At 41.3% G+C, this 12,077-nt stretch overlaps 2 protein-coding genes across 3 annotated transcripts in view; both read right to left on the bottom strand.

The window, feature by feature from the left end:
- CNGB3 (cyclic nucleotide gated channel subunit beta 3) overlaps positions 1 to 12,077 on the bottom strand; it is a 312,570-nt gene that overhangs the window by 192,637 nt on the left and 107,856 nt on the right. The window lies entirely within an intron of this gene.
- On the bottom strand, positions 10,390 to 10,932 carry LOC137517822 (gelsolin-related protein of 125 kDa-like; the record flags this gene model as incomplete). The annotated part of the gene is given in 1 exon segment (XM_068234875.1): positions 10,390 to 10,932. A coding segment is annotated over 1 exon segment (543 nt), but the record flags the coding sequence as incomplete, so codon positions are not given.

The following is a 12,077-nucleotide window of genomic DNA, read 5'->3' as shown; positions in this document are numbered from 1 at the left end:
GTAATTGCAATTGGAATTGTGCTCACCAGCTATGTAGAAATCCAAATCCAAATCACACAAAGGAACTGGCAGCTGGGCAATGATCCATCACCACCAAATTGCAAAAATCCATAAAAATGCAAAATCACATAGAAAAAAGTCCAAGAACAAAACAAAACAAAAATCTCAAAATGCAGAATTGGATCTGTGGAAAATTGCAGGCAGATTTTTCAGGGATAAGTGTAAATGTTCATCCCCTATTCCTTTAGAATGAAAGCTCGCAAGGGCAGGGCTCTCTCACCCTTTTGTATCTTGGAATTAATTATAAATTTTATTCATCATGTTACTTTTGTCACTCTAATGGCCAGGTCTGTATTTTGTACCAATTTTGTATTTTTTATATTAGTGTATAACATTGTCTGTATTGTTTTGTACCCCATGTTTATTTTTTTACTTTGTACAGCGCCATGGAATATGTTGGCGCGTCATAAATGAATAATGATAATAATAATAATAATGTTGCTTTACAGCATAGCAATGATTTGTGAATAAGCCCCAATGTAACATGTTGCAGATTTTTGTTCACATCCTTAGATTAATATGCCTAAAAGACAAAAAGATATAGGCACTCTAAGTATTCGGTGTACATATATAAAATTAAAACACAAAATTGTGGTAAGAATTATGCACAAATGACAATAACAATGATGGAGCAGATTTAAGATACCATAGAATATGCTTTTATATGTAAATTGGGTTATCAGGTAAATCGGACGGGGACGGCTTATGGACAAATCAGGCCCCACCATAGACTTTAATTGAAAATATTTGCAAGCCAGTGTCAAAAGGTAAATTCAGGCACCAGGCGACGCCCGATAATTAGTGTTTTTTTCCGTTTGTTTGTTTTTTTCTCCTTTTTGCACCATGGAGAGGGTTAGGCACCACCGTGGGGGTTACGGCTAGGCAAGATTACACACAGTTGATTAGGCATCAGTAGTGGAGGGTTCTGTGTGAAAGTAGGGTTAGGTTTAGCTATAGCGGAAATTTACACTTTAATTGATAGAGTGACAGAAAATATACGGATATTCTACCATTGGCACCGTGCCTGTGCCCGATTTTCCATGGAACCAAAAATTCACGTTCGTGTAAATTGGAACTCATAGATGTGGACAGAGATCTGATAATGATAATCAATCTTATGGTACCCATACATGGTATAATTATTTCATTTTATTTAAATTAGATAATTTCGTTCGATTATTCCGTTCGATCGAATATAAATATTTTTCCAACATGTCTGATCGGATTTGTATAAAAAAACAACAACAGGATAATCGTTCGGTTTTTTTGAAAAAAAAAATTCTTTCGACTTTCGTTCGATTTGATTGTTTTGGCCAAATAAGTAGGAAAATCAAACATTTGTATTGTACCATCTATGGGCACCATTAGTATTAGTAGTTTGTCATACCATAATATCATCATACTATAGTTAATTTACCAAACTCCAGCAAAGAATGTGCTATAGTAATAATATACTGTTGGTAAGAAAAAATCAACATGAGATTTTGTTTTTAACATGCTTTGACAGATGGCACAAAAACTGTCTCCTACTGCCATGGCCTGAGTTGAAATGTTACAATGTACTTTCCTGCAGCTCTTCCTCTGTTAACAAAGATAAGCAAGTTTTCTTAGTCAGAAGTTGACCCAGACGGTCTACTGCTGCTCAGGGTGACTTTATTATTTTTATACCTGTCAATCAGACATCTACGTCTGTTTATCTATCCAACTGATTCCAAGACATTAGTCCAAACACCGGCTAGAGACACAGTCTGGATAGTGTCCAACGATTTTGTTTTTGAGACGTTTTGAAGGACAAAAAAATTTAACAGGCATAAATCACAAATGTTGTTCTTATTTCATGTCCAGTCCAATGACTTTTCATGGAGATGTCCTTTAAAGAAAAAACAGAAGAAAGGCATTCTGTGGTAAAATATAATAAATTCCAAAAATTGCCAGTATTGGCACACTATTAGTGGGCCGCTCTGCATGCACAGCCTGGGCTGCTTGCCTCCTCTATCGTGCTCCTGGGGCCAGGGGCATTGCGCAGTAGCCCACAACTGGTCCAGTCGGCGAGTTTTCAGTGGGGCACAGCGGCACAACAGAGGGAACTTTTCCCACCATCTCAGGTACACTTTAATTATTCTGGTTTCAGCATCAGAAACATGTCTTGTACCTATACATTGCTGTATATTGCTATGTAACCCCTCCCTCCCTGTGATGTTTAACCTAGGCTATGATGTCACTCAGCTGTAGGAGGACATGCTTAGATCTTTTACATTTCTCACTAGAATTCCCTTAAAGGATACCAGAGCCTAAATAAAGCTCATAAACAAGAGGAGCAGACTCGTAACAGCGGTAGGGTTCGCTCTGCGCATGCACCTGACATCATCGTGATGTCACAGGCATGCGCAGTGTGCTCCCAGATACGTTTGTGTACTGTAGTGTGTGTGCATCGCAGCCAGCACATGCGCACCGACCAGGCCGGCCAGAAGACGGGGCTGGAGGGCAATTAGTGGTGCAGCAGGGGGGCAGAAAGGAGAACAGGGGACGGTGTGAGCATCAGGACAGCTCAGCATACATACCTGCTCCCCCCATTTCTCAGCTTTATTTGGGCTCTGTTATCCTTTAAAGCCATTAGCCATATAAACCCCATTAGAGGAACAGTTAAGGAAGGCGCTAATAGCGGGCGCCCTTTTAAACAAGATATCAGTTGTTAAGGTTAGGCGGAAGGGTGGGGGGTGGTGATGATGGAAATTAAGATTAGAGATTGATGTTGCTATATGGGGGCCTCGCTATTTGATTTTGTGTCACTCATTGTCCTCCATGACTGTACTGCATCCATGCTTTTGTCTGCAAAAGGCCCGTTTATAGCTGGCAGACAGGATGCAAGTCAGAAGTAAATTGGCATCACGCACATGCACTGCACACTGTACTGCCGCCGCCAACATTTTTTAAAAACCTGAGTTACCATTGACTTGAATTACTTCTGTTGCCACTGCTTCGCCACGGAGGTCAAGTGCTAACGAGCTGCGTCAGATCGCATGCTTCCGGTGCATCGCACTGCACTGCATTAACTCTGCAGGACTCCATAGATTTTGCACGTGTGGCACCTTGCAGTAAGAAAGGGTATCGCAATGCAGGTTACTAATGCAGGTGTGCAAGGGGCCTAAATTGTAACATAAACTCAATCTAATTGAAATATTTGGTTTTATGTGCTGGCTGTAAAGGGTAGACAATAACAGGGCGTTTCTTTTTTAGCATTTGCCATAAAATCTTCTTCATTTTTAAACAATTTTATGTTTTTATGATGTTATTTTTTAAATTGATGTCATGTTTTATCAATGACAACCTGCTTCTTCCACTACAAAAATGCATTTCTAACCAAGCAGGCAACCATAATGACACTGTGATCCTTACCATTTAAAAACAAGCATGCTATTAAATATTTTATAAAACTTGTTGAATATTTTATGATGCTCTGTATTGTCATGGGAACCAATTAAAAATTGTTTATTGCTTTCTGTTGATGCTTCTCTTTACTTTATGAACTTTCGATAACGACAAGAAAGAGTAAAAAAAAAAAAAAAACAACAACCCCCCCCCAAAAACAACAACAACAAAAAAAACAAGCTGTGAGGAATATGAAGGCAGAAATATTAAAAAACTGCAGGAAGCCAAGAGAAGTGACTTGCTGAAAACGCTGAGGAGGGGACTCTCCCCATGGTTACAAGCAAAATATTACAGGCAAAAACCTTAATGCTGCATAAATTTAGATGCATATATTGTACCGCACTGCGTGGGATGGAGGAACCCAGGAATTTTTGGACTGTGCTGGAGAAACAGCATTTAACAGTGTAGTAAACTTTTCTGTGTACCTAAATACCAATACATTTAGGAACTGTGGTATGCCTGAATTACTAAATTATCCCTAAAGATCTTTGTGCATTTCCAATGGGAATATTAAACTCTCTGGCGGTAGCCACGAGTCAGACTGGGGGTGAAAAGAAGCCAGGAGCGGTAATTCCAAGCCTGACTCAGGGGTAGCGGCCAGGAGGTCTATGCAGAGCCTTAAAGGGATACTGTAGGGGGGTCAGGGAAAAATGAGTTGAACTTACCCTGGGCTTCTAACGGTCCCCCGCAGACATCCTGTGTTGGCGCAGCCACTCACCGATGCTCCGGTCCCGCCTCCGGTTCACTTCTGGAATTTCAGACTTTAAAGTCTGAAAACCACTGCGCCTGCGTTGCCATGTCCTCACTCCTGCTGATGTCATCAAGAGCGCACAGTGCAGGCCCAGTATGGTCTGTGTCTGCGCAGTACACTCCTGGTGACATCAGCGGGAGTGAGGACATGGCAACGCAGGCGCAGTGGTTTTCTGACTTTAAAGTCAGAAATTCCAGACGTGAACTGGAGGCGGGCCGGAGCATCGGTGAGTGGCTGCGCGGGCACAGGATGTCTGCGGGGGACCATTAGAAGCCCCGGGTAAGTTCAGCTCATTTTCCCCCGACCCCCCTACAGTATCCCTTTAAAGGACACCCGAGGTGAAAATAAACTATTGAAATAAACAATTGTATCTATCCTTCTCCTAAAAATAAAACTGTGAATATATATATACTATATATATATATACTAGCCAACCCGCGCCGTAGCATACGCCGCATCTATCTATCTAATAGAGTACGTGCCTCAACCTTGAAGCAAGAAGAAGTAGGCTTTCCATGAGAAAATGTATGCGTGCTCAAACACCAAGTTTAACCCTAGCAAGTCTGGCTTTGCAAATCCGGCCTAATTGGCTATTCATGAGGCAATGCTCATGCAAATATGCATTTGCTTTCGCATGCCAAACTATGCAGGGTCCAAAAACCAATACCGCAAAGCGATCGCCCTGCGGGTATTAGTTCATGCTGGTAACTGCTCACTGCTGCCTGGTAACTGCTTGCTGCTGCCTGGTAACTGCTTGCTGCTGCCTGGTAACTGCTTGCTGCTGCCTGGTAACTGCTTGCTGCTGCCTGGTAACTGCTCACTGCTGCCTGGTAACTGCTTGTTGCTGCCTGGTATCTGCTCACTGCTGCCTGGTAACTGCTTGTTGCTGCCTGGTAACTGCTTGTTGCTGCCTGGTATCTGCTCACTGCTGCCTGGTAACTGCTTGCTGCTGCCTGGTAACTGCTTGTTGCTGCCTGGTATCTGCTCACTGCTGCCTGGTATCTGCTCACTGCTGCCTGGTAACTGCTTGCTGCTGCCTGGTAACTGCTTGTTGCTGCCTGGTATCTGCTCACTGCTGCCTGATAACTGCTTGCTGCTGCCTGGTATCTGCTCACTGCTGCCTGGTAACTGCTTGCTGAGCACACAGCTCAACAGTCCGTGGAAAAGAGGGCTTAAACTTGGTGTTTGAGCACGCATAAATTTTCTCATGCAAAGTACTTCTTCTTCTTGTTTGAAGGTTGAGGCACTTAGTCTATTATATATATAGATTCTACAATTTTATTTTATTCTTGCATGTACTTTTTTTTTACGTTTTTTGTTGTTTTATTGTTTTTTCTAAATGACACATTCATTGAAGTATGCCAGAGCTAAAATCTATGACCTATTGACCCTATTTATCTCTATCCTGCTCTCAGAAGCCATTTTCTTCTAGGAAAGTGTTTTATAGTTGTAATTTTTTTATCAGTGAGGGTCACACTGTAGTCTGACCCAGTCCTGACTCAGACAGGAACTGCTACTTACATACCTTATGTTTAACTCTTTCAGGCAGAGAAATAAAAAAAAAGGAACACAGCATAGTTATTTGTGTGCTAGGCACTGTACATACCCATGTCTATCTTATTATGTCACATATCACCGTGGTATCCTCTAAGTGCAGTGGGCTTTTCAACTCCCCTCCCTGGGATCCAGACGCTGGCAGACATTCTCCTTGTTATCCTCGGAGGCTCTGGATCTCTCTGGTGAGATCGCCGTTTGTCATCATGCCGACAGATGGCAATTTCACTACAGGGTTACATCGCCATCGCCAGGAAGGCAGGAGAATTGGATCTTGGATACCAGGGAGGTGAGTAAATACAGGGCTGCCGTAGATCTCTCTGCAGTATGATTTTTTCTCGTATCTGACATGTACCAGCTTCAGGATCCTTTCTCACTTCCGCTATTGCGTTGCAGAAATTCGGCGCATTGTGACACAAAAGCAATGCTAGTCCTATGGGGCTATCACATTGATCTCGTTGCTGTGCGTCATGCTGGCTGTTAGCATTACGACATGAGCATTGTACTTTCATTGTACTGTAGACCTCACTGTATGGTCGCACTGCACTGTTACCGTTTGGAGAAACCGTTTAGGAACATTGTGGTGCAGTTGAAGAACAATCACACCACAACCAAAGGCTACAAGTATGAAAGGGGCCTAAAGGTGCATAATCTGCAGCCTTACTACTAGAGAAGAAAGTAATGACCAGTGGCATAGAAAGAGGGAGTGCAGAGGTTGCGACTGCACCAGTGCCCTTGGGTCAGGGAGGTCCGAGGGGCCTTCCCTCAATGGCAGTATTAGCTCTTTATTGGTCCTGTGCTGATAATGATCACTTCTATAGATGCTATTAATAGTGGTAGGTTTTGGTGCACCATATTATTCGTTATGTATTGAATGCAATGGCATAGCAATAAGGGATGAAGAGGTTGCGACCACACCGGGGCCCTTGGACCAGAGGGGCCTCCTTCAATCACAGCATTAGCTCTTAAATTGTACTATGCTGGTAATGATCACTTCTATATATGCTTTCAGTAGTGGCAATCATTAACCTTCCTGGCGGTAAGCCCGAGCTGAGCTCGGGCTATGCCGTGCAGGAGGATATCTCAGCCCCTGGTGGGGCAATTCGCCCCATTTAAAGTGCTGTACGCGCAGCTAGCACTTTGCTAGTCGCGCGTACAGCTTGATCGCGATCACCCGCACGCAGCGGCAGAAGAGGGCCCCCCCGCCAGAGCCCTGCGCTGCCTGGACCAATGACTTTCGGGCAGCGCTAAGGGCTGGATCGGAGGCGGCTGACGTCAGGACGTCGGCTGACGTCCATGACGTCATTCCGATCGTCGCCATGGCGACAGGAAAAGCCAAACAGGGGAACGTGTTATATACGCTTTCCCCTGTTTGCTATTGATGCCGGCGACAATCGCACTAGAGGGACACATGCGCCCTCTAGTGGTGTTTCATGTAGCTACCACTCTGGTAGCTTTACATGAAACACAAAAAAAAAAAAAAAAAAAAATGTATTTCTGCCTATTTTACAGAAATAATAAACCGCCAGGAGGGTTAACAAACTGTTCCCCTCCTCTGCTTACACCTCACACTGTAAATGTTATCAGGGGCGCCTCGTCCACCAGGCCGACCAGGTGGTCACTTGGGGCGCTTTGCAGGGGGAGGGTGATGCTGCAGGTGGGGTGACTGTGTCCACCCCCCCTGCCAGATTGTGGGACCCCCCAGGTGGTGAACTGGCTTGTGGTGTCTTATAGACGCCGCACAGATTCACTCCCCGCAGCCCACAGCTCACCTCAGCCTGCAGGAGTCTTCCGGCAGGTAGAGCAGGGCTACGGGAAGATGGCGTATGAAGCCCTGCACTGGAGACTATTTTTTTTTTTACAGGTGCACATTATTGTTTGGCGAAACGCTGCCCACATTACAATAATTTTCTGGTGAAACATTGCTGCATTACGATTATTTTCTGGTGAAAGACTGCCGCATTATTATTATTATTTTCTGGTGAAACATTGATGCATTATGATTATTTTCTGGTGAAATGCTGCCCACATTACCATTATTTTCTTGTGAAACATTGCTACATTATGATTATTTTCTGTTGAAACATTGCCCACATTATGATTATTTTCTGGTGAAACATTGCTGCATTACGATTATTTTGTGGTGAAATGCTGCCCACATTATGATTATTTTCTGGTAAAACATTGCTGCATTACGAATATTTTATGGGGAAACATTGCTGCATTATGATTATTTTCTAGTGAAACCCTGCCCCATTATGAATTTTTTATGGTGAAACATTGACACATTACGATTATTTTTAGGGGGGGTGCCACAGGTTCTCTCACCTGGAGTGTCAAAATGGCTAGAGGCGCCCCTAAATGTTATGCTTGGGGAGGGGTAATGTAATACCTGCACTGGAGCCAAAAATTACTTAGTTACGCCGCTAGCAATGACCTACTACAAGGTCACTATAAATGCAAGCAATATCAATAAACAAAAATGCACAACTTTTTTTCTTTTAGCAAATATGTAAAGAGAAACCTCAGCCTTTGCTTTAGCTTTATAGATCCTCCTTTTATCAGTTAGAAAGACTCCACTATATATGGATAGTGAATTTCTCCCATCCAAATTGCACACTGCAGCGATTCAGCATCACCATCTCCTCTAGACCCATCATTATAAAAATGTCTTCACTGTCTCGACACGATTTCAAATATCTCCTCATCACCAAACCAACTAAACAAAATATGAGCATCACAAAAGCCATCTTGCCTTTTTAGTTAGAATGAAGGGGCAGTACTGACTATATAGGAAATAGGACTTGATCTAACTTATTCTTTACATTTGTGATATTTATTTCATCGGCAGATGAATAATGAGAGTGATTCACTCTTTCCTGGCCAGTGAATTATGACAAACACCACCACAGCCTGTTCCCCTGGGCAGTCTTCAGCCTCTTGTCAGGGCCTGTAAATGCTCTAATCTGTTTTTTTGCAATGCAGAACTTGGTTGAATTTTTTTTTAAAGGATACCAGAGCTGAAGAACAAAAGTAAAAATGAGGGGAGCAGGCATGTATATGAAGTAGTCCTCATGCCAAGTGCCAACCTCTCTCCCTGTTCTCTGCCATCCGCTCCTTTCCTGCGCGAATTCCCCCCACAGCCCCTTGGTCGGCCTGGTTGGGCATTGGTGTGTATTAGTGTTGCTCGGATACCTCATTATCCTATTCGAGTTTGGTCGAATTCGGATAGTAAACTATCCCAATTCACTCGAAGTTCAATATCCGATGTAATCGAATATCCGATTCGACCTCGGATATCCGACGTCACTATCCGAGGCCGTATTCGAGTAAAATATTCGAGCTGGCCTTAAATAGCTTGTAAAACTTGTTTGGAGGTCAATGATGCATGAAACCACCTTTTTTTATGAAGAAAAACATCAAGTGATTAGGTGGTGATGTAGTAGTTATAAAAAAGGTATCAAAAATAGTAAATTAACTTCAGGAAAAGTGTTTGCATGAGAAGGTGTGTCCAAAATGGTTTTAAGTTGGAAGTCTTCATTTACGTCGTCTTCATCTTCTTCTTCTATATCTTCTTCTTCTATATCTTTTTCTTCTTCTTCTATATCTTCTTCTTCTTCTATATCTTCTTCTTCCTCTTCTTCTATATCTTCTTCTTCTTCTTCTTCTACTATATCTTCTTCTTCTATATCTTCTTTTTCATCTTCTTCTATATCTTCTTCTTCATCTTCTTCTATATTTTCTTCTTCTATATCTTCTTCTTCTTCTGTATCTTCTTCTTCCTCTTATTCTTCTATATCTTCTTCTTCTTCTTCTTCTTCTATATCTTCTTCTTCTTCTTCTATATCTTCTTCCTCTTCTTCTATATCTTCTTCTTCATCTTCTTCTATATCTTCTTCTTCTATATCTTCTTCATCTTCTTCTATATCTTCTTCTTCTATATCTTCTTCTTCTATATCTTCTTCATCTTCTATATCTTCTTCTTCTATATCTTCTTCTTCTTCTTCTTCCTCTATATCTTCTTCTTCTTCTATATCTTCTTCTTCTTCTTCTTCTTCATCTTCTTCATCATCATCTTCATCTTCTTCATCTTCTTCTTTTTCTTCTTCTTCTTCTTCTTCTTCTTCTTCTTCTTCTTCTTCTTCTTCTTCTTCTTCTTCTTCTTCTTCTTCTTCTTCTTCTATATCTTCTTCTTCTGTATCTTCTTCTTCATATTCTTCTTCTATATCTTCTATATCTTCTTCTTCTATATCTTCTTCATCTTCTTCATCTTCTATATCTTCTTCTTCTATATCTTCTTCTTCTATATCTTCTTCTTCTTCTTCTTCCTCTATATCTCCTTCTTCTTCTTCTTCTTCTTCTTCTTCTTCTTCTTCTTCATCTTCTTTTATATCTTCTTCTTCTATATCTTCTTCTATATCTAATTCTTCTTCATCTTCTTATTCTTCTTCTATATCTTCTTCTTCTATATCTTCTTCTTCTATATCTTCTTCATCTTCTTCATCTTCTATATCTTCTTCTTCTATATCTTCTTCTTCTATATCTTCTTCTTCTTCTTCTTCCTCTATATCTCCTTCTTCTTCTTCTTCTTCTTCTTCTTCTTCTTCTTCTTCTTCTTCTTCTTCTTCTTCTTCTTCTTCTTCTTCTTCTTCTTCTTCTTCTTCTTCTTCTTCTTCTTCTTCTTCTTCTTCTTCTTCATCTTCTTTTATATCTTCTTCTTCTATATCTACTTCTTCTTCATCTTCTTATTCTTCTTCTATATCTTCTTCTTCTATATCTTCTTCTTCTATATCTTCTTCATCTTCTTCTTCTTCTTCATCTTCTTCTTCTTCTTCTTCTTCTTCTTCATCTTCTTCTTCTTCTTCTTCTTCTATATCTTCTTCTTCTATATCTTCTTCATCTTCTTCATCTTCTATATCTTCTTCTTCTATATCTTCTTCTTCTATATCTTCTTCTTCTTCTTCTTCCTCTATATCTCCTTCTTCTTCTTCTTCTTCTTCTTCTTCTTCTTCTTCTTCTTCTTCTTCTTCTTCTTCTTCTTCTTCTTCTTCTTCTTCTTCTTCTTCTTCTTCTTCTTCTTCTTCTTCTTCTTCTTCTTCTTCTTCTTCTTCTTCTTCTTCTTCTTCTTCTTCTTCTTCTTTTATATCTTCTTCTTCTATATCTTCTTCTATATCTACTTCTTCTTCATCTTCTTATTCTTCTTCTATATCTTCTTCTTCTATATCTTCTTCATCTTCTTCATCTTCTATATCTTCTTCTTCTATATCTTCTTCTTTTTCTTCTTCTTCTTCTTCTTCTTCATCTTCTTCTTCTTCTTCTTCTTCCTCTTCTTCTCTTTCATTATATTATGTGTCTATGTTTTTCTTTCTTTTGTAATATTTTTTTTTACTTCATTTGTGGAAATATTTTATGTTAATAACACCATAGTTATATTTGTGTTGATGGCACAATAGGTAGGTAGTGGCACATTGCAAGCCACAGCGCCTTTTTCTGTGTACCCTGGCGGTGGTAAAACACAGACATCAGCAGGAGGAGGAAGTAGTTGCAGGCTTGCAGCTATTTGTAGTGTGGTGTGTGGTAATAGTCGGTCGTTACTCGGTAGGAGAGTGGGTGGGCAGGTGGCAGCAGAAAATAGTTCTTCTTCTGTTCTCCCTGGCAGTGGTAGCAGCACACAGACAGCAGAAGCTCAATGCAGCTACAGGAGGAGGAGTAATGTGTGTCAGGCAGTGTGATGTGACTGACATAATAGGCCCTGGTTCCTAGCGGTGGTTCCAGGGCCGTAAATGAACATCATGAGGTTCCAGACAGCGGTCGGAAGCCCACATTGTGTCCAATACACAATTGGGACAGCACAGTTTTCAACCCGGACACCTCTAAAATAATTACATTTTTTTTTTCAAAATAATGCAGGCATTGAGGCAGCTATTTTTGAGCGTAATAGCTGGTGGTGCATGGGCAGCAGCACCTTGTAATGTGTTCCCTGGCAGTGGAGACACAGACAGCAGGAAGAAATACAACAGCAGGCAGCGTGAGGAAGATAAGTGTGGCAGACTGGCAGCAGGCAGCAGGAGGGCAGGCAGCGAGACATAGTAGGCCCTGGTTCCTAGCGGTGGTTCCAGGGCCGTAAATCATGAGGTTCCAGACAGCGGTCGTGAAGCCCACATTGTGTCCAATACACAATTGGGACAGCACAGTTTTCAACCCGGACACCTCTAAAATAATTACAATTTTTTTTTAATTATTGCAGCTATTGTTGAGCGTAATAGCTGGTGGCGCATGGGCA

Source organism: Hyperolius riggenbachi, chromosome 5, assembly GCF_040937935.1.
Source record: "Hyperolius riggenbachi isolate aHypRig1 chromosome 5, aHypRig1.pri, whole genome shotgun sequence".
NCBI classification, from domain to species: Eukaryota; Metazoa; Chordata; class Amphibia; order Anura; family Hyperoliidae; genus Hyperolius; species Hyperolius riggenbachi.
Note: the sequence above shows the minus strand (reverse complement) of the source record. Positions and strands in the feature narration are given on the sequence as shown.